Source organism: Pholcus phalangioides, unplaced genomic scaffold, assembly GCF_987345545.1.
Source record: "Pholcus phalangioides strain wild (caught in Gottingen) unplaced genomic scaffold, Ppha-v1.0 ptg000001l_1, whole genome shotgun sequence".
NCBI lineage: Eukaryota > Metazoa > Arthropoda > Arachnida > Araneae > Pholcidae > Pholcus > Pholcus phalangioides.
In genome coordinates this window covers 19946522-19969122 of record NW_028301594.1, presented here as the reverse complement: position 1 = coordinate 19969122, position 22601 = coordinate 19946522, and the positions used below count along the sequence as shown (strand labels likewise).

At 34.6% G+C, this 22601-nt stretch overlaps 1 protein-coding gene across 2 annotated transcripts in view; it reads right to left on the bottom strand.

Moving 5' to 3' along the window:
• LOC149090035 (cell adhesion molecule Dscam1-like) overlaps positions 1 to 22601 on the bottom strand; it is a 105228-nt gene that overhangs the window by 32378 nt on the left and 50249 nt on the right. The window contains exons 8-12 of one of the 2 annotated variants that reach the window (XM_089232013.1): positions 9049 to 9210; positions 7144 to 7434; positions 6914 to 7033; positions 3058 to 3234; positions 2539 to 2686 (exon numbers count right to left, since the gene is read on the bottom strand). In XM_089232013.1, coding sequence (XP_089088139.1) covers positions 2539 to 2686; positions 3058 to 3234; positions 6914 to 7033; positions 7144 to 7434; positions 9049 to 9210 — 898 coding nt within the window. The remainder of the gene's footprint in view (positions 1 to 2538; positions 2687 to 3057; positions 3235 to 6913; positions 7034 to 7143; positions 7435 to 9048; positions 9211 to 22601) is intronic. The other variant, XM_089232015.1, reaches the window with a different exon arrangement.

The window sequence follows — 22601 nt, the reverse complement described above, 5'->3', positions numbered from 1 at the left end:
ATTCGTTAGAAGTTCCGCGGAGTAATATGGGCGAGGTGCATGTGTGGTTCAGTAGTACAATCAAAGCCCGTTTTAATGAATACCGTTATAGCGAAATTCTGGTTTTATATAATGAATACTTTCCTAATCCTCCAAGTACGTTTACCTAGTAAAAAGGCATAAACACGGACTTCCTTTATAGCGAAATGATTTCTCCGGTCTCTTGGGGTTCGTTATAACGGGATTCGACTTTAGTAGATATGCTGCTATAAATTCCAAACATTTTGTGCTGCGCTCAGACTGCAATTTTGTAACTACACAAAGAAAATACTATGCGTCAATACCAAATTATTAGTCTTAATGACGCCTGGAGCAGGGGATTTGTCCAGCTCTTCTGTAGATATTCTTTTTTTTCCGTCCAAAATGGTATCCTGAGTCTAATTTTAGACATTTTTGAAGTGAAATGTGATATACTTGGCGTCCCGTACATTCGTAAATAGTTCAAAAATTCATAATAACAAGAAGGAATTGGTATATTTGAATGCGCGGTTTGCGGAAAGTTATTTTTTCGAAGGGTAATATTTTGATACAGAAATCCAGAAAAAAAAAATCCGAATTTCGTCGATAGAGGTCGCAGCACCAAAGCCAAATCAAATCCATTTGCTCACGAATAAGGTGTTAAGCGAGATGACTCGCTCCGGCAGGGTCAGACTCTCGGGCCTGGATATATATATATATATACTGTATTTTATTTCACAATAAGATTCTCATTTCTTTTTCTTTTTGTATCCTGTGCATATAATATGGCAAGTGTAAGATAACAGTTGAGATGGCATGGGCGGCGGCCCTCAATTGCTTTTAAAACACCTCCATACTAATATGTGTACATTCATCTTAACTAAACCCCAAAACGTTTCTCCAACTCCCAATCCCATCTCGTCTGTAATCACTACAAAATTTGTTAATCGTGACAGTACTCAATTGTCCGTGCCCGAGTGGCATGGTGGTAAGATGCTCGTCTACCATCGTGAAGGTTGTTGTCAGGGTCCCGGGTTCGAACCCAAGGGAGGATATAGATAAGATATTTTCCCAAACGAACTCGAGGAGACCGCCGATAGACAGCACCTTCACTTCCAACCCATGGCAGTAAATTGCAATATAGCGATATGGCCAGAGTTGGTGTTTGGTGAAGTAGTAGTAGTTGTCCGCGGAAAATATAATGCAGAAGTTTTGTTTTTTTTGACACAAAATAAAGTGTTCCAGACTCTGCCACGAAGCTGGGCTGGAATAGAGATTTCGGCAACGGGATAAGTCCAGTGGCAAAGTTTTGGCGTTCATTCATTCAGCACCAAAGCCAGTCACTTGAAATATGCAAATCGGTGTCCTATAAAATGCAGGCTATACTTTTTGATTTCCATTGTGATATTGGCCATTGATGGATGAAGCACTATTGCGGGATTTGTTTTACCTCAGCCACGAATCTCCGGTTGAATCTTCACGAACGTTTCAGACGCCGAAGAGATTGAAGAAAGGTTCGGGTCCAAAATTACTCCTGCCGTCAGCACTCTCTATCGACAAAAAATTGAACTATTTCTTTTTCTACCAAATCAATCCTGCTTCTTGAGAATAACTTTTTCGCAAATCGAAATGCAGTGAAACCGCGATATAACTATACCCTGCGGACTAAGAAAAAAATATCGCTGTAGAGATGTTATCGTTATTCTCAACCTCGGTGATAGAATCCATAGACACACATTATATATAACATAAACATTTACTACATATAATAAAATAGAGCGGGATTACAACATAAACATACAAACGTCGGCCAAATAGCAACTGACAAGTAGTGCACATTACCGCATGAGGGCGCTGTGCTCAATACGGAAATTGCATTCCATAACATCAACATCATATTGAGAGGTATCATTTTATCGTCAGATACCACCAAATTTATGCATTTGTAGGTGTCTCTTCCAGATTGATCGTTGTTAGCACCACCATACGATACATTTATAAGTATTTATTCGCAGCAAAATTCTGATTGGTTGATGGATGAAACTCGGTTAATTGTTTCACCCTGTAAAGTAGCTTTCTTCACAACACTTTTGTGTACAATACAGAAAGTAGCTTCACAAAAATTTTACAAACACTTTCGGAGGATAAGCAGCGCAAAATACTGATATTAGACACCTCCCGAAACCACAAAAACTGGTGAGAAATTGAAAAATTAACTTAAGGTCATTTTGAGCAAAACATTATAGCACACCGTTGCAGCAGTTTCGAAATCCCTTCGAAAATATCGTTATAGAGGGATTTAACGTAGCAAAGGATATTGTTGTATCGGGAAGAGTTTAACATTAAACCTTCGGCAATTCCAACATGATTTGAAAAAAAACAACAACCACATCACTACAGCGGGATTTATCGTTTTATCGAGTATTGCTGCAGCGAAATTTGATTGTATACCAATTTCTTCAATTTCTATGAATTTTCAAACCGCTATATGGGACACAACCTTGTATGTGAAAGGATTAAGATTTCTATAAGTTTATTCACCGAGTTTCTGTGAAGAAATCGATGACGACTCCGTTTTTTCTCCAAGAAATGGCCATCGGCTGATCCCCGAGAGCACGACATTCGATCGTTGTCTTTTCGCTTCTTCTTGTCCTAAGAGAAAGCAGCTTCGATTCGAATTTCGGGGCACCTATTGGAAAATTAAGCCGATTACGAACAGAAATAAGTTCTATTGTACAACTTTATACGAAGTAAATTTTTGATTTACTATTGAAGTTTTCCGAATTGCACATATTTTCGTTCTTCTTGACAAGAAATTACCGTATTTTAACGTATGTAAAGAACCCCCTTTTTGACAAATTGGATCCTAAAAATTGGAAGGTTGTTATACATGAATAGTGTTATAGACTCATCTTTTCAACTTTTCCTCAAAATTTTAGCCCAATAAATCGTGTTTTTTTTAAACACGAGGGTTCCCTATACACGTTAAAATATACGGTAATATTCATACTCTCGATTTTCTTTTATTCTGTAACATTGCTCACTATTGGATGGACTTACTGTGAACTGTCAGGCGAACCACGGTGCTCAGTACTGTTCCGATCCCGTTACTTGCTTCGCACATGTACAGCCCAGCGTCGCTTGTCTCGACGTTTCTGAAATTCAGTGACCCATTCACGAGGATATGCAGATTCGACGTACTCACTATTGTTTTGAAGATTTCTGGGGAATGGTCTCCTTGTATAAAGGCAAGAAAAGAATATAATATAGGTTGTTGAATGCAATATATATATATAAGAATGCAATGAACTAGGAATAAAATAATATTCAACTTTTTAAATTTTTGATTCGCACAAAATAGCTGCAACATCATGGAAATTACCAACATATTAGTTGCAATTCTAGTCCGAATTTATTAGCTGTACTTTTTAGTTCCAAGTTAGTTCCAAACTATAGCGCGAAATTAATAAAAAAATTTAGCTACAAATCTACTAAAAAATTTTAATTTTCTAAATTTTAGTTCTTAAATAGTTGAAAATTTTATCTCCAAATTATATTCATGCTTCAAGCTAATTTTTTAGCTCCAATTCTGTTTAAAAATTTTGCTTTTCCAAATTTTAGTTCCTAAAATTTTAGCTTTATAAGTTCTTGAATAGCTCAAAATTTTAGCTCCAAATAAGTTCCAATCTAGTTCGAAATTTGTGCAAAACTTTAGCTCCGAATTATATTCACGGTCCGAGTTTCAAGCTTTTTGTTAATTTTAGTTCTCAATTTTAGAAAGTTCCAAATATCAGTTTAAAATTTGGTTTTTGAAAATTAGTTCCATTGATTTTTCGTCAATTTGACCATTAATGTATGTTTATAATAGCCATACATTGCTCTCAAAATTTTAATACGTACTCGCTATATATTCTTGCTTGTTTGAAATATTCTAATGTGAAACTCCTTAAGCTGCATTGAAGCAGTTCACCTCCTTGAAAGCCCTTTATTTTATCATTGAGAAGCCCAATATTTGTTCCATTTTTTCCCCGAATTTAACACTTTCCCATACCCCTTAGTTTACTAAATCCCCTTTTATCAGCTACTGAACCAGACATTCACCTCGTTCATATTCCTCTGCGGAACTTCTAACGAATTGGTACATGTTGGAATGTGTGTGTATGTGTAGTGAACCTGAAATAACGTTTGTTTCTGTGTAATGCTTGTTATGTGTAGTGTGCTGCCATCTGCCATCAAATTTTTTCTATTTATGGGTGAAGTGTAACGATTGAATAATTGTATTGTTGTAGGCCTGTTGCTTTCTTCGGCGAGACTTTTTAACGGGGAGATCAGCTCGCATTCGCGCCTCGAAGTTGGGAACCACCCTTTTATCAGCTGAAAATCGGAAGAATTATTATCATTAATAGAGTCGTACTTCATTAAAAAGATACGGCATTTTGAAAAGGGTGATTTAGTGATTTATTCTGTGCCGCTTATAAGGTTAATTATGGAATTATAAATATTCTTCAACTGATTAGTGCATTAAATTCTTCTTCAAGAACGAACTTTTTTAAAATATTCACCATTAACAAATCAATGTCTGGCATAAATCCAAGAAATAAAATATTTCCGTACGATTAGTTTTTTTGGAATATCCTGCAGTTTTCCAAAATTCTACTGATGTAATTAATGAAAATGCGCTGTACTTGATTGCAATATCAAATAATTGATCTCTCAATACAATATAATAAGCTATAAATTATTTTTTCCCCCCGTTTCGCTCCAATTTTATCCGTGAATGTCATAGGCGTATCAAGTATTAGGATCACGGAAAATAGTCTTCTTTATTTTTGCGAGTTGGGCTTTAAATGGGATGATGACGCCACGAGTGAAATTTGCAATGCAGAATGAGTAGATGTGCTCCGTCTTCTCATTACTCAAGGGACTAGTCCTTCCTTATTACTGAACCTGCTCTGTACTTTTCTGCTACGTGGTGCATACGAAATTTCAACCGATTGGGCACACAATCGTTGTTATTCCGAGAAGTCATTTCCTTTCCTCTCGCGTCGTGACGCAACGTTAAATCCTTCAATGAAGGCGTTCGCACATATAACGTCGGACCTCCAAAGACTACAAAGACGCGGACGGATTCGATGGAAATTCAGATCGTATGTGATTTACTTCGAATCCACTATTGTGTGTGCTTCGTTGAACTCAAACCGAGGGGTCCCATTTTCAGCAAATTTATTCGTAATTTCGGCCAACTACATATATGCATATTCATTTGAGCCGCTCTTGTTACATTCGAATAAATTTGTAAGAAAATAGATGAAAACGGAAAATAAGCATGTTGCAATAGAAATACTTTTCTCTAGTCGATTCCGAAAAAGGATCGATAACTTTTCTTTTACGTATTGAAAAGAATATTTCAGGAAGGATAGCCATGATGATCATTTAGACGTTATATGAAGGTTTTATTCCAGCTAATGGCTTTCATGTACTCTGAAGAAAATAAATATTTTCAGTTTCGAAACTTCTCTAATCCCCTAGTGACACCACATTTCTGACTCCAAAGAAAAACTCATCATAACATCGAGGAAAATACTGAACTAAAAACTCAAGTTTTATTAGTTTCATTTTTTGAACATCAGTACTTTTGTAAAATCTAAACTAGGATGCTTTTAAATGAACATATTTAATACACAATGAACATTTTAAAAAACTAATAAAATATCAACCAATTGGACTTGGAGGTGTTGTTTACACTAAAACTCTTGTAGTTTAACATAGTATAGTTAACATAGAGTTTATTTTTTTGGTAAATTAGAAAAAAAGTTCGAATTTCACTCACAGGTGGCTGTTTAAAACAAAAAACTCACCACCTCTATATATAAAATAACATGTCCTGAGTGATTCATTCATCATCGCCGAGTCAAAACCGCTGAAGCTATAACAATGAAATCTTGTCAGTAGTTTTATTTCATAATGTAAAGACTCTCTAAGAAAGGATTTTTCAACACTCCGCCCTCCCCTAAGGAGGTCATAAGGGGGATTCAAAGTTCGTATGTGGGAAAACTTTAAAGCTATAAATTTAAATATAAACATTTGGTCAGTTTTTTTATTTTACCATGTAGAGACTCACTAAGAAAAAGGATTTTTTTTTTTTTAATTAAACCCTTAAAGTGGTCTTAAGGAAGAATTTTGTTCCAAAAATCCACGCGAGTGAAGTCGCGTGTAACAGCTAATAACACATAAAATGCAACACAGTGGAAATTAATCTTTATGACACAATTTGCGTTACATAAAACAATCATATTTCTACGTGAGCACCCTTTCACCCGTTCATATGTAGCCGGAGCTAAAAACAGCGCTCATATTGAAATGCGATAATTTGGTAACACAAATTGTCATAAACATTATGCACCGTTTGTGTTAATTTTATATGTTGTGCCGAGTTTTTCGTTTCACGGCGCCATCTGTATGTGAAATTCAAATTTTGTTGAAAAATCAACCAAATAGAAAAATTTCTCGGGAAAGATGATTATTTTGTGTAAACTAGACCAAAAATGTAAAGTAGTTGAATCGTTACTTGATGGTTGATTATTTAGTTGGTTACTTTGATATTGAAATGTGTTTTACAAGCAAGTTTCCAGGCTTTGTTGGATTTTTAAGAGGTCAATCAATCTACCATGGTTGAACTGAAGCTTTTCCTAATAGAAAAGGCAATGATGAAGAAGATAAGGGTCTCGTGCTCAGTACTCCGCAATAACAGCAACAGGACTTCTCGTTTACCCTGTATATTTTTAAGCAAGTATATATTCATGAACCTCTCTCTCACGGTATCGTGAAATCTCAAGAATCGCTATTTTTCATGGTATTTCCCGTGATTTTCGAGCCCATGAATATACATAAATTCGTTTTTCCTAATTTCATTTACCGGCAGAAGCTTTCCACCGCACGTGTGGTTGAGGAACTCCATCAGCTTGGCAGTCGATCACAGCTGGTCTTCCTGCTGTGGCTGACGCATCCTGTGGCTCTATCACCCAGCGGGGTGGAACTAATTTTGAAAGAGACAAATAAAAAAAAGTAATTTGTATGACAAGGAATAATAATAATAAAGAAAAAAATCAATATTTATCGAAAATTTTAAATAATGAGTTCTCAAACCTTTCACGACAAGCTCAGCACTGTACGATCCAGTCGCGACGAGATTACTGGCCTGGCACGTGTAATTTCCATTGTGGCGGTAAGAAAGTTTCGTAATAGTCAGAGTTGACACCAGCCCGTCATCAGTCGATATGATTTTGGTGTCCAAGGAACCAGTCCTCAGTAACCGGCCGTCTTTTAGCCACCTGACAGACAGTGGTGGCTCGCCCGCTGACACGATGCACGTCACGGCTGTTCTCATACCTTCGTGCAAGTTGTCTTGGAATGAAAATGGTGACACTTTTGGACTCGCTGAATATGGAGAAGAAGAATATGAGAATAAAATAATAATTAACTATACAGATACTGTGTCACATAGTGCAAGTTTACTTTTGCACTGAAATATGAAGAGTATGTTGCCATAAAATGTGAGATCCATTATTGTTTTTCTCGAAAAAAAATGCAAAACGCGTGAAGTTAGTAAATTATTATTTTTTGAAGCATTTTAAAGAAGCCATGACTTATTTCATTTATTCAGTATTTTAGTGAAGTTTACGGTTGATTATTAGCCCTCTATGGTCCCGTATATTCGAATATACATTACATGGCAAATACATGATAAAACAAAAAACCACAGAATAACCAATTTTTTTAGTATTTTAGAAAGTAAATTTTATTCATTTAGAGTATTTTATTGTAATTTCAGTATAAAAGAAAGCCATAAAAGTGCAAAAATTTTTAACCTGGAAAATGTTGATTTACTGTCTGTGTCATTTTTCAGAGCTGCTGAAATTTTACGTGTTCAAGGATCCATAAAATCACACCAAATTGAGGGAATTAATAGTAGAAATACAGGGGTAACAAAATGTTCAACTTCTAAGGAAGATTAGATCTACAGATAACATTAAAATCAAAGCAAACTCTATATTTTACCCTTAATTTATCATTTTATCTAATTGAAAAATCTACTCTAATCAATTAAATTTCTATGTTCATGTATTATTTCAATTAAAAAAAATACTATTAGTACCACTTTACATCCGCTTTTGTAGGAAAAACAAAACTTTTTTTTATAGGGCGCGAACCATAGAAGAGTGACATATATCGTGAGAGATTTTTCCTTAAAGGGTTTTTAATTTACTTTAATGAATCAATCGAACATCTATTTTGCTCTTTTTTGGCCTATCCACGTTCTGTCTCATTCTTCATCCTCGAAAGAAAGCCTTTAGGAGTTTCGCAGTGCCAGAGACTTTCCCTTGGCTTGATTGCCGTCGCAAAAATTGTCCCACTGTGATACAAAGTCAAATTCCGAAAACCTTGCCCATAGAGGAGGAATCTTTGTTTCAAAAATTAATTGAAAATGCGATATACGTATTCCACTATAGAGCACAGGTGCCTTGAGCAGGAGTTCGGTCAATCATCATCAATGGTACATCAGTCCTAAGACAGGTTCGCCCCCATGTTGGGCAGCCTACACTTATCTCTGTCTTGGGTATGTGACAAACATTTCTTTGTTTTAGTATGGAAGTTATTTTCTATTTGTTATGGTACAACAACCAATTATACTCGTGATCACGGCCAAACCATAAATTAATTTACTGATTTTTAAATATCTTTGGAGAGAATCATTTATTGAAGTTAAACTGCAGAACACAGTGCCATAGATATTTCTCAACGGCTATATCTAATGAAAAATAATTTTCATTTCGACACGTTCATGTCACGGTATCACAACAAATACCGTCCAAAAAAATTATCTTAAGGAGTAGAATTACTCCGAGAAAGATGCAAAGAGAACAATTATTTGTTACTCTCTGGTTTCATTAATTTACTATTACTACATTTTTTTTCGATTAGGAGGCACTTACTATTTAATAGTAAGGATTGTTACAACAGATCATTATATTAAATAATTCGTATACTTACTTCTCACTTCGATACGGAACGAGCCCGTTATCGGAGCTTGCTGGCCAGATGAGACTTCGCAACTGTAAGAACCGCCATCAGTGTCTGATTGGATGTTCTCGACGTACAACGTGCCATTAGGATAAACCCTTTGGCGATGGTGAAATGGTAATTGTCTTTCTTCTGCGGATCAAAGAAAATGATAAAGGTGTGGTGACTTTGTCTCTTGGGAAAATAAATTCTGATATATTTTTCCATGATAATGAAAAAAAAAAACGACCACTAAAGAAATATTGGGTAGAAAATTACAAATTATATTATATAATCTTTGTGATGAAACACTGCAGAAACAAAAAGTAAAACATCACCTTGAATTTAGTCAAATTAATTTACTAACTTTGTTAAGATGCATTTATTAATTACATTTTATCTGACGTAACATGCAGATAATAATAAATACAAAAAGGCTCTTGTATGATCATCAAAATCACGCCATGCATATAATTTCATCAGAAATGTTTATCCATTAGAATATTTAATGTTAAAAAATCTATTAAAATCCAATAAAATCTATCAAGCGTAAAATTATATAATTTAAAACAGTATTTAAAAAGATGTTGCTAATTAAAGCATGAAACACCACTACGAAGTGATTGAAAAAAAAACTAAATTGTTTCGTATATCTACTTAATGTTCTTCCAATATTCTCTTGTATCATTGTTCTTGTCACAATGATGATTAAAGTACATGATGAAATTATTGTAATTACGTATTTAATCAAATTTTTTTGTATTTTTTATATAGATTATAGACGTTAATGCCCGTAATTTAAAAAAAATATATTAGTTCATCCTGAAAGTTTCACACATTTATTTAAATGAATCAAAAAATTCGCAACAACAAAAAGAAAATTTAAGTTAATGTTATTGTACATTTCAGAAAATTGAACAATTGGATATCTCTTTGAAATATTCGCTCTAAAATGCTAAAACTAGGTTCATGAAAAAGTGATTTCACTCAATAATAAACTGCTTTCGATATCGTTATAAGAAATCTTTTAGAAAAATTAAAATATCCAGAATTTTTTTCCGAATTCTATGGTGGAAACATTCCAGGTAAGAGGAATGATGGATGAAGATTCTCATTTAGATCATGTTTTTTAAACGCTATTTTTAACCGACGTTTCTTTTGCGCAACATTTTGGAATTTTCATACAAATTTATGAAAGAAACGATCATTTATAGAAATTGAACATCCAATGAGTGTCCTAGAATTTTTAAAATTTGTTTACACAGAAATTCAATGCTTTATCATTTCTTTTAGGAAATTAAACTTTCAGAAATTTTTTTTTGATTTTTGATAGGATTTGTTTTTACTGACTATAAACAGAAAAAAAAAATTTTTTTTTTACAGTATGTTTTGCCACATGGTACATAAAGTTTACCGTCCTGATAATTACTGACTATTTCAACTGAAAACAATTAATTAATTTGTGGTAATTAAAATTTTAATTAATTGAGAGGTTATATTAATTAAAAACTATATTGAATTAGCCTCAAATTTTTTTGAAACTTTTCAAACATGTTTTCGAATAACCGGTGATCGTGTAAATATAAGTTATGAACAATTCGGTCATGATTTGGAAGAGCGGTCAAAAATGGATTTAAAAGTAGATGCCACTCATTAGAATCATGGATAATGTTATCATTCGGTATTGGTATCACTTTCGCAAAATACGGAACACACTTATATCACAAAATGGGGGAAAAAATTCTTTTTAGTCATCAGAACTTTGGTTTATGTTATTTAGTTTTTCTTCGTCGAAAGATTTGTTTCGAAAGATTTGTTTTTGCGTTTGTTATTTGTTATTGCGGATCCAACCAGACTAATATCCCTCCATAAGTTATCGTTATCAACCTGCAAGACTATGTTGGATGTCAGATGACTCCCTTGTTGACAAAAATTTCCTTACTCCATTCAAAATGTCATTGCAATAGCCGCGATCTGTGAGTAGTCAAAATCAGACTGTAATAGCCGCTACGATCCATGTAGGTGTGGCGAATTTTTTGCAATTTCCTTCCTATGGTGAAGGCATTGTAAGGCAAAAAAAAAAGTCCCTTTCCTCATCAGTTCTTCGTCAGTTTCTTTCAACTGACCACATTCACAGTTCCAAAGGGCCGGATTGCTTTCTCCAAGCAATCTATAAAACGCACTGTACTTTTACAAAAGTATCGTAATTCGTGATATACACACGCACATTAGATAAATTCACTTCAACTCCTTAGAATTTTTGAATTGCAAAATAAAGTTTTGACTCAAAAAAGGGGGAAAAAATCAAAATCATATTTTGCAACAAATGTGAAGAAAAAACGGCACTATTTAACATTTTGAAATCAGTTATGTGGGAAAGAAAAACGGAGATGTCCTGTTCGACCAAAAGGGACTCGTGGTCATGCGACTTACAACCGAGTTTTTTTCAGTTATACTGATCGATCAGTTATTGTTATCAGAGAACCGGAGTCCCGATGTTATCACGTTAAGAGGCGTGACTGTATTTCGAAAATTTATTTTCATGTTATAAAAAGACGCAATAGCAGCTTATCCATGTGCCGACGAAAAGCGCCCAAAACTTTCAATACGACCAACTAATTAATTTACCAAAAAAAGTAATCGTATAAAAATTATGAGCTTCAATAAGGTTTCTTTACTCAATATATCGGTTCCAAAATATTGGAAATGAATCCGGAGGAAAAGGAGGGAAAAACAAACGGGATAAAAGACATTCATTGCTCCACGCAGTGCGATTTCTCATGTGACCGATAGGTCACGCACGAGTTTGGGATTCTGACAGATCTTGAACAAATTATACAATAAGTGAGAGCCTGCCTCTCTCTCATAATTGCGTTCGTTTATAATGATCATTTAATACCACTCTAATAGCTTTTATTTGAAACATTATTAATGGCACGCGAGATTGACACACACATACATACAGAGAGAGAGAGAGAAATCCTTTGCAGAGTGGCAGCAACTTCCGATTTCGTTATTCATTCCTAAACCAATTATCTTTCAATCCAGGCGAAGTTGAAACTTTCATATTCTCCAGCTTCCCAAAATCTCCCTCCCCCCCACCTCTTCTTACAACTTATTTCTATGGCTTTAATGCTAAAAGGGTTATTACGAGAGACTTTTCGATCTCTCTCCTCGACGGAGCAATTACAATCACGAGCAGCAGCTGGTGACGTTTTAGGAATTTCGCTTCGATTGTATAGCTGCCTCGGGAAAAATATAAGGATTTTGAAGGAAGCGGAACTTCTCTCTCTCTCTGGTAAGGCTTTAAGGCTTTCTTCTCAGAAGAAAAAAATACAAATTGACTAATGAATAGGTCGAAAGTTCATAACTTTCGTCGGAAATAACTGTGTTCGTATAATTAAGTTAATTAATTTCATTCAAAATGTGTCAAGGGCTCGGGAAGAGATAAAATTTACATTTCGAGGAGAAGACACCCCCTAAACCTCCGGAACAAGATTGTGTTACATGCTGGAAGAACTTCAGGAATTTTTCGATGTGATTTAGAAAATATATATATATATATATACATTTATTAAAATCTAGTGAAAACATTGTTTAGAACTGGTTCTGAAATTTTCTTATTTTTTGATATTGAAGGAAATTTCAAATTTCGGAATTAATTTTGATGAAGTTATATCGGGAAAGTTTAAATCAGAAAAATATCTGGAATACGCGTAACACGGATTTAAAGCTTGTTGAAATATCGATACTCGTGCCTTTTCTTCGATGTCTAAGATTTTTGGAAGAAAATTAATTTTCGAAGTATTTTCTCTAAAAATTTCTTTAAAGATTTATTTAACTTTTTATTTTCCAAAGATAATCCGGAGAAATCTGTTTTAATCAAAGCCGTATAAGAATAAATATAATTCGTTGTTTCTTTAAAAATAAAAGCCTGACGTTTCAAGTTCCTATTCTTTTCATGATGTTAATAAAAAGACGTTTTGATGAAGGGGGGAAAAAAAGAAAGTAGTTTATTATCGTAAAAATATAATTTTACAAGTATTTTGTGTCATGGAATGCGAAACTTCTAGAAAAATTAAATTTATTTAAATTTTTATATCGTGGAAATAAATGGCAGAAAACGAAATAGACATGTTTGACATTTTTAATTTCTCTTTAGAATAGTTTTTCTCTGTGAAACTAATATTGCAGCGGTGGAAAATATTTATTAGAGTGAAATTCTAATTACTTGTGAATTTTTTCTTTTTGGGAATTAAAAATACATTTATAAGTAAATAAGTTTTTCCATTGCGATAGACCGGAGTTGCGCTTGATTTGAAAGAAGGGAAGTACTACGAATGGGAAAATGAATCGAACAGTGAAGTGATTTTTGTGTCAGTGTATGGAGTTTTACATAATCACGTGTGTTAGTTTAAACAATGACTTCTTTATGGGAAAATCCTGTTTGCATCTTGTAAATCAGGAGGTTCTTAACCTTTTTCAGCCGTGACCCAAAATCAACAAACAAGATCAGCTTCGTGGCCCATGAGACTGTTTGTTTTTGGAAATTAGTGAAAGCAGTGGCACAATAAGTACATTCATGATAGGACTGTCAGTGGATTTGTATTACTCATCTAGTAAGTTAATACGAATCAAGTTTGGTTTGTCACCCATAGCTCAGAATCTCTGGCTGTGAATGGGCTTGTACGACCCTATCTCGGATGCCCCAGCGAATAAAGTTTAGGATACAATCCCCATCTGTAAATCGATTTGTACGACTGATCTCAGATTCCCTGCTAATTAAGTTTGGTTTGTAGCCCGTAGTCAAGAAACCCCCTTCTGTAAATTGATTTGTACGATCTATCTCGGAAGACCCCCCCTGCCACCCAAGTTTGGGTCGTGACCCATAGCTAAAGAATACCTTGCAATAAGTTTTACGACCCAAATTTTTGGAGCTCTTGAGAATTAATTTGGGGTCGTTCCCCGTATCTCAAGAATATCTGGCTGTGAGTGGGTTTATGCGACCCATTTTGAAAGCCCCCGCGAATTAATATTGGGTCGTGTCCCATACCTCCAGAATACTCGGCTGTGAGTGGATTTACACAACCCATTTCTAAGCTCCTGCGACCTGTAAAATTGGGTAACGATTCGTAGGTCAAGGATGTACTTGTATTAAATGATCTCTCGAGTTTTATCAGAAATCCGAGTGAAAAACACGCACTTTTCCGCTTTAACCATCGTTCAGTTTTGCAAAAAATTCATTTTAACAATACCCTTGTGGTCAAAAATTATCGTTGCCGTAACTTGGGGAAGAATTAAGGATGGTCACTTTCGATGGAATCACGACATTTAAAACCACGTTTATACACTGCTGAAACACTTATGAAAACTTATTAACACGCCAAAACACATGATATTCGACGTTGGATTTTTGTGGGCTTTAAACCTTTTTTAGGTACGAGTTTCATGACCACACCCTGCTCTTGCGTTAGAGTTAACTCGGATGCTATTTTGAATAACTTGGAGCGAGAAAATAGCTGATGTGCAACATCCACTCTGGGATTTGAGACACATACAGCTTACTTTAGAATACTCAGTAGACTCTTTATCCTTTGCGCTCTGGTTATTATTGACACTTGATATATTCACTGAACGACACCCAGCGTGTATCAAGCACATTTGTGAAATTCAAATTCTCTAGCGCACAGAAAAGTACGTACGTACAAGATTATACAATAAATATAATAAAGTTATGATTTGAAAGAGAAGATAGAAATGAATATGTTACGGTGAATGTGATAAATCCGGTTATTATGCATAATCGCCGAGGATTTTGGTGAGTTTGATAAATTTTCCTAAATTAACCACTTTTTTACCGTCGATTATGCATAGCACCCAAGCGTTGTTGTTAAATTGAATAAATACTAACAAAATTATCACGTTTACATATGCATAATCCCCAAGGGTCACGTCGTTGGTAAACATGATAAATCGTACCATAGGATATATTGTACACGATAATTCATACATGTTTATATCGGGGTACGATTGTAAAATTTATTGTAATATCGGAATCCGAATATATTCATCACACATGCTATATTTTTCAAGTTCATCAATTATGCTAGGGTATTATTCATAATCATAGATAAAGGCAATAAATTTCAATTATTTATCAAATTTACCAACGAAACTTGGTAATTATGCATAATCGCCGGTAAAAGTGATAATGTTTTTGGTATTTATCAAATTTACCAAGGACGCTTTGGTATTATGCGTATTTCGCCGGTAAAAGTGATTAATTTATCAAACTCACCAAAAATATTGGTCAGTATGCATAATAACCGATTTATCACATTTGCCGTGGCAAATATACTGTATTAAAAAAAAGAGATTTAACAAAAAATATTTATTTTTTTGTCTGTATTACAGGAACTATCGGGGGAAAAATTGACAAAAATTTCCAAAATTGACAAGATTTAGTTGAAAAATTGAAAAAAAAAGTTGTAAACGAATACAAACGAATTGTTTTAGAAAATAAAACAAGAAAAATATCAAAACTTTGAAGTGTAAAAAGAAAAACGTGAATACTTATATTTCATATTTATATTAGAAATATTTAGAAACACAAACATTATTGGGAAAGAATTTAGAAAATTATTAAAAAATAGAAAATGTTTAGAAAATTTGAAAACGTATTAATACAAGTTTATTATAAGTGAAAATAAAAAGTAAATTTGTAGAGAGAAAATTAAAGGAAAATAAATTTAGAAAATTATAGAGAAACAAACTCAGAAAATGATAGAGAAATAAATTCAGAAAATGATAGAGAAACAAATTCAGGAAATGATAGAGGAACAAATTCAGAAAATTATAGAGAAACAAATTCAGAAAATTATAGAGAAACAAATTCAGAAAATTATAGAGAAACAAATTCAGAAAATTATAGAGAAAAAAATTCAGAAAATTATAGAGAAACAAATTCAGAAAATTATATATTAGGAAAATAACTAAGAAATCATAGAAAAATGAACTTGGAAAGCAGAAGAAATTTAGAAAATTATGTTAAAATAAATTCGCAAAATTTATAAGTAAATGATGGAATTTTAAAAAGATCAGATAAATTAAGGAAACTATTAAAAAAAGTTGAAATTTTCAAAAAATAGGAAAATTAAAAAAATTTATTAGAAACAAAAATACAATGTTATTGATGAAAAATAGATGCAATAATTTGCCATAAAATAATAAATAAATAAAGGACATTATTATAGACGGAAAAAAGAAGAAAATTGTTAAAGCAAGAAAAAGTAAAAAAATTATAAAAAAATAGAAAATGGAAAAATAAAATTGCTCAACAGTAGAAAGTTTTAACAATTTATTTTTTGTTTTTAGTGCAATTTTGAGATAGCATAATTGTATTCATTTAATCAAAATACAGATACTAAATATTTTAGGGCTAAGCTGGCTCTTTTAGTATCAAATTATTAAATTCAACGCATTTATAAAACGGTCCAGCCAACGATATTATTGAAGTTTCACGGGCTTCATTCATTTGAATCGGGAATTTTCTGATGTTCAAATCGTATACAAATATCTCACCTTGATGCCTCGAAAATCGCTCGAGACTCCTCATTAAAATAGTTAGATCCCCGTAAATGGAGATAATGCAACGATCAACTATATTTTATGACCATCACCTAAGACTACAGATGTAAATAGTTTCATCGAGGGTCATCGAAAATATATTTAGCATGATCCACGTATAATCCCAGCAATAGCCAGGGTAGCAAATGCCAAAATATATGCATGCATCATTTTGAACATGAACATCGCATAACGAAATGTTACGGTGATTATTGAAGAGATCTCGGCACTGGAAGTAGATTTCCGACTAGCTGTCAGGTAGAAACGAGGCAATTTCCATGTGCGAGTCTTTAATATATCATGGAAATCGGCTTCTAGTACATACTCGTGATTACTGGCAACATGATTTGAATCGGCCATCAGCGAACAAACGACTGAAAGGGTACCGCGAACGCATTTAATTGCTACTCGGCTTCAAATACACGTCAAATCGCCCCGGAATGCGACGACCGCTGTGAGTGATTTCGTAATAGAAGGATGTTTGATTTGGGTCTCATTAACAACACTGTACCGTCATAGGCCGTCGTTGATGGCTCTCATCCAAACGCACGTCGCCATGCTTTAAAGTCGGAATGGGAATCACTGAATTGTGATTGATATCTCTCTTTCTCTTATATGCGGTTTCACGCTCTCTTCAAAGCGGACGTTTGATTCCACTGTCAATCACTATACTGATGGCTGTTTTATTGTTATTGTTATCTGCTTCCGTTTTACTGACGTCACTATGATACTGTAATTTTTGGAAAACAATTGTATCACTGTGACGGACAGTTTACATTCATGCAGATTTAAGTGAATATTAGCGGAGCGAATCGTTACCCGTTGGATATATTAAAGCCGTGTGTTTTCCAAACTCTCTTGATTGAAGTACCTCCTGTAAATTCGTATGTGATTTGCGTACTGAGGTGTATATTGCACCATACGTAATGCTTTGCATCCGTGGCCATCTGTCGATATATTCGAGGAAATTATGTTTGCCAATATTTCTTATTTCAATTACACTCTGGAAATACGAGGGTCATTTGATAATTGAGGTAAATAAATCTCCGTGAGAGATAGCAGCACGATCGCTTTCTAATTATTGCTCGTGCAGTTGTAAGTGTAATTCGGATAAGTATAAGTTCGGATTGTAGCAGTTATTTTGGGAATAGATGATAATAAGTGCATCGCAGTGAAAAACAATATCTGAAGTAGTTGCAAGCTGACCAGGTCAAAGAACGCCCTGGGCATCCGGTTTAGACCACCACATCAGTAAAAAAGTCCATGATATTATCATGGGAGATCACAGCGCCTTCATTTCCACCCCATCTCATTAATGGCAGTAAATTGTGATATGTCTATATTGTTGGTGAAGTTGTAGTATCGCAAGCAACGTTTAGTCGATGAAAATCGTAAAAAACTAATCAAGGGTGTGACGTCAAATGGGATAAAAAGACCAATAATAATAAGAAAAAACTTTATTTGACAGCATAATTACAATTCAGCCTGTGCAGTCTAGTTCAATATCAGAAAGTAGACGAAGAAAAATGATCACAGGATGTGTTGTATAAAATCATGCTGTCAAGTAAATGTTTTTTCTACTTATTATTGGTTTTTTTTGTCATTCGACGTCACACCTTCACAAGTATTTTTGCGATTTTCACCGACTAAAAGTGGTTTGCGATACCATGTTCTGTGGCAATTTTTGTTGCTCTTGATTTGCCTGATATCAACCCCCCCCCCCAGTTTCTCACCACTTCAAGGCAACACCCTGCATACAGACTACTTCTAGAAAGGCCAGATGACAATTGAAGCACGGGTCGCACGGCCCAAGAGCCGCCCCTGACTGCTCACACACTAAAATTCGTTTGTAACTCGCCCAGTGCACCCTGCTAATGCTTATGTAATACGCGGGTACCATAGAATGCCAAATGTGATTTGAAAATCTGACACTCTGAAAATGTGAATGTGACTTGTGCAAATGCTTAAAATGTGAACTTGACTTCTTCAGTGTATATTCCCTCCCCCCATCCACGATATAGTTCACATTAAGACATTTTGCATTGTATTAGTTATTTTTCCTTTTGCCTACTTTTCTGATTTTCTAGCGTACCCCCATGGAACTGTATCCATGGAAAGAAGCACCGGAGGACCCAAAATTCATCATTCATCTTCAATTTTTCAAATATCAGTGACTACAATTTTTATTTTGGTCTATAATGCACAGAACAAAAAAAAAAGTCATGACGGTGTAAAAGCAGTATTCAAATGTTTCTCAGCCGAAGTAATAACGTACTTCCACACTTGCTTCACGGCGTAAAGAACACTCGGGAAGGAAAAGCCCCTCCCCCTCCCCATCTCTCTTATCTTGTACGTCTATAAAAATTTTATAGTTTCTAAGAAAACGGGCGCGAAGGAAAAACCTCTTGCTAAATTTTCCTCACAGTATCACTCAAATTTCGGAAAACGCTCTCTTCACGCTACCTTTGGTTGGTCGTTCATCGTAAACTTCTCAAGATATATAGAAAAGAAGAAGGAGGATTCACGCTATCTTCTTCTACTTTGGCATCGGAAAAATGTTCCTCTGGTAGTTGCTGTAACCGGAAGTTACCTGGACTTAGATAGCATATATAGTTTCCTGGAATGTGGAGGAAAAAAAAGGTTGGTAAAGAGAAGGAGATATTGTGAAATATTTATCGGGGCAGCCAAAGGCTAAACAAGTTATAACTTTAGCCTGAGAGAGAGCGAGTACGTGTACACTTTTTTCTCTTCCATACTCTCAAACGCGAACATTTCAATGTTTGATGTTACGGAAGCGTACATTCTCAACAACTATACACCAGTATGTATCTAGAAATGCATTTTTAAAAGGCCCTGTCACTAGCAATATAGTCAGCCTCGATAAGATTTCTTGAAGAATTTCACCCGCGCGAGTGAAATCTCAAAATTCTTATGAAATTCCTCCGTTCCCAAAACAGCGGAACTTCTATAACAAGTATTCGGAATTTCTCCGTACGTATTACACTTGCATAACAAAAGAAAGTATGAGAATATGGACGAATTTTTTTTTCCAATCCGGTGATAAAATATGTATTGAGTTCGGAAGCTCTGGAGAAAAGATAGGAAATGATGCTTTAAATATGTAACATTGGTTACGCTATCGAGTTTGGAGAAAGGATTCTTGTTTGATCAATTTGTTGGAATTTTTTTTATCAACTTTTTCCTTGAATTTCTCTGTCCCATCGAAGAATATTTATAAGTATCCGTAACCGAACGTAAATATTATTTCGATTCTTTTTTAAGCTTTTTTCATGGATTACGTAAAGGGCGATTCTGAACTTTTGGTACAAACTTTAAAAGAGTGATAGAGCGCTCTAAAAAAAACATTTTTCTATGTCTGATACAATGGTGCAAGTGATGATTTTAGGTTGATTAAGTGGTGCTTTTTAAAAGCATCTTTGAAATTATTTATTTGCTTTGTCTGGTTTACAGTTGATCCCCCCCCCCCCCGTCCGTAAGGGGTTATCTGTAGTCTGGCATGTTTGACCCTTAAATGCTCAATTTTTTTTTTGACCTGATGATTGCTTTCATAGTTGATGACACGTTATAGAAAGCCTAAAAAATCATTAAAAATTTTTTGTCTCGAATTTCATTGCTCATACAGGGGCTTAAAGAGGCCGTAAAGAGCAGAGGTTTCCGATGTATAGTTTCCCGTGGAACCCTCGATGATTATACGGCTGTTCCGCGGAAACCTTGATGATAAAGAGGCTGTTCCACGGAACTCAAAAAAATATTTTTGAATATTTATCCAAAAAAAAAAAAAAAATCAGCGTGTCCGTACTGCCGTAACAACAGCATCATAGCTCCAGGGCAAAATAAAAGAGGGCTGAGTCACAATCAGGGGAATACGCAGGATCGACTCATTCTCAGAGTCTTTAATTTAGAGTTTTACTTTAGAGTTTACTTAGAGTTTACCTTTTTATCAAGCGCCCATAGTTTATAATATTATTCACCATGGGAAAATTGCACTTTCTTAGTCACTCTTGTTCATAACCAACAAAAACGGGTAAAAATAAAAATTTCATCAGCCAAAACATGCCTTCTAGAAAATACCTTCACAGTACAATATGTATATTATATACGGCGTGATTATAAAAAAACTATCCCCACATATGGGGCCCCTAACTATCATAACATTCACAGAAACTGAATGAAATTTTGGCATAAGGTATTTTGAGGTATGCGCTCAAGAATGATATGGAAGACAACAGTGTCACTCTAACAGTTACGGTTACAGTGAGAAAATTTCGAAAATATCAAATGGCAACACCAAGTTTTTTTGTATTGGAATGCGATCTCCATACTGAAAAACACTAAATAGCGCTGGAATGGCACCTGTAGCACGGAAATCCCCGGAGCTAGGCAAGGAAAAAGTAAAAAGGACTTTGCCGTGCACCACAGCGTTAATGTTCGTTTCATTCGTCACACCGTTTCTTCGGCTGAGATCCCAGCCTGATTAGTCCTCCTCAAGGTCATGTGGAAAATTTGTGAAACACAATAAAATGCTTTATTTTATGCTGCTTCTCTGTCCTTATTGGTTGTCCTCACTTTTAGCCTATCTACCGCCGGTGATTTTCATGCTACAGTTGCCGTCCGAACGCTATTTAGGGTTTTTCACAATGGAGATCGCATGACTAAGAAAGCAATATTTTTTCAATGGTGAATAATATTATAAAATATGGACGTTTAGAGTCTGAGAACGACCGAGAGAGAATCTATCTCTCAATGTTGTCCGCATTAATAACTTTAAAGAGTAATTTCACTCCTCTCGAAAATTTTAAGAAATAATTTTGTGAGGAAAGGGTGTTTTTTCCTTCTAAAAAGCAGAGGGTTTCTAGAGTTCTCTAGATTAGTCATTCAAAGGGTCTGGAATTCTTTTAAACGACACTACCCCATTCAAAAAAAAAGAACTTTGTGAGTATTTTCCGAGATTTTTCAGGGTTCCGTGGTGTTTGATCATGTCAAGGTAAAAAAAAAGATGTGCAAACAAAAAAATCTTTAACAAACTAACGAAATCACCGCCACACATACTCTGCAACAAAGACGGGCGTAATTGGACGTTAATTGGGACATCTGCCAGCATATTCAAGATATAAATCACTTCATCAGCTTATGTACTAAGGCGATTCTAAATTTTTATCTTAAAACTGACTGCAGTAATGTACGTCTAAAGGAGGCATTGTGCATATATGCAAAGCTACACATTTAAGTGTTATAAATTGTCCATGATGAAAATCTATCCTAGAAAGTATTTGCACATATGGTGGACGTAAGAGACGGTGAATATGCTATTTTTAATCAGGCTAAGTGAAACCTCCTACAGTGAGCCCCTGCTAAAGCCTCATACAGTCGAATCCGCTTATAACGAAATCAGAAAAATCAGTGAAACTGTTCGTTATACGTGAACTTCGTTATATCCGCATCGTTTTAAAAAAATGATGCGTTTAAGCAAAATAAAACATTTTACATGCACGATACGGTAATATGAGCATTCTTAAAATGAATAGATTGAAATAAATATATTTTAATGAAGATGATAAATTTAATTAAAATCTCACGCAATTGAACAAAACTATGTGCCAATCATTGCTTTTCTTTTTTTCCTCTACATTTTGTAGGAGAGTTTTGTGTTCAAACCGTTTTTGCCAAATAACAATGCAAAATGTAATGCTTTTTTTTTTAGTAAGAGAGCATTTTGGCTTTCACCCAACGGTATAGCTACAATTTTCGAAGTAATGTGAGTAGCGTTTTGCACTTGGACATTCTCAAAATTAATTTTCACACGATGAAACCATCAAAACCAACGTCCGAATCTAGCTTGAGAATGGCAAATGTGTGCGCTAAAAGTGTTTTTGAGGTTAGTGATGGGAACAAAAAAC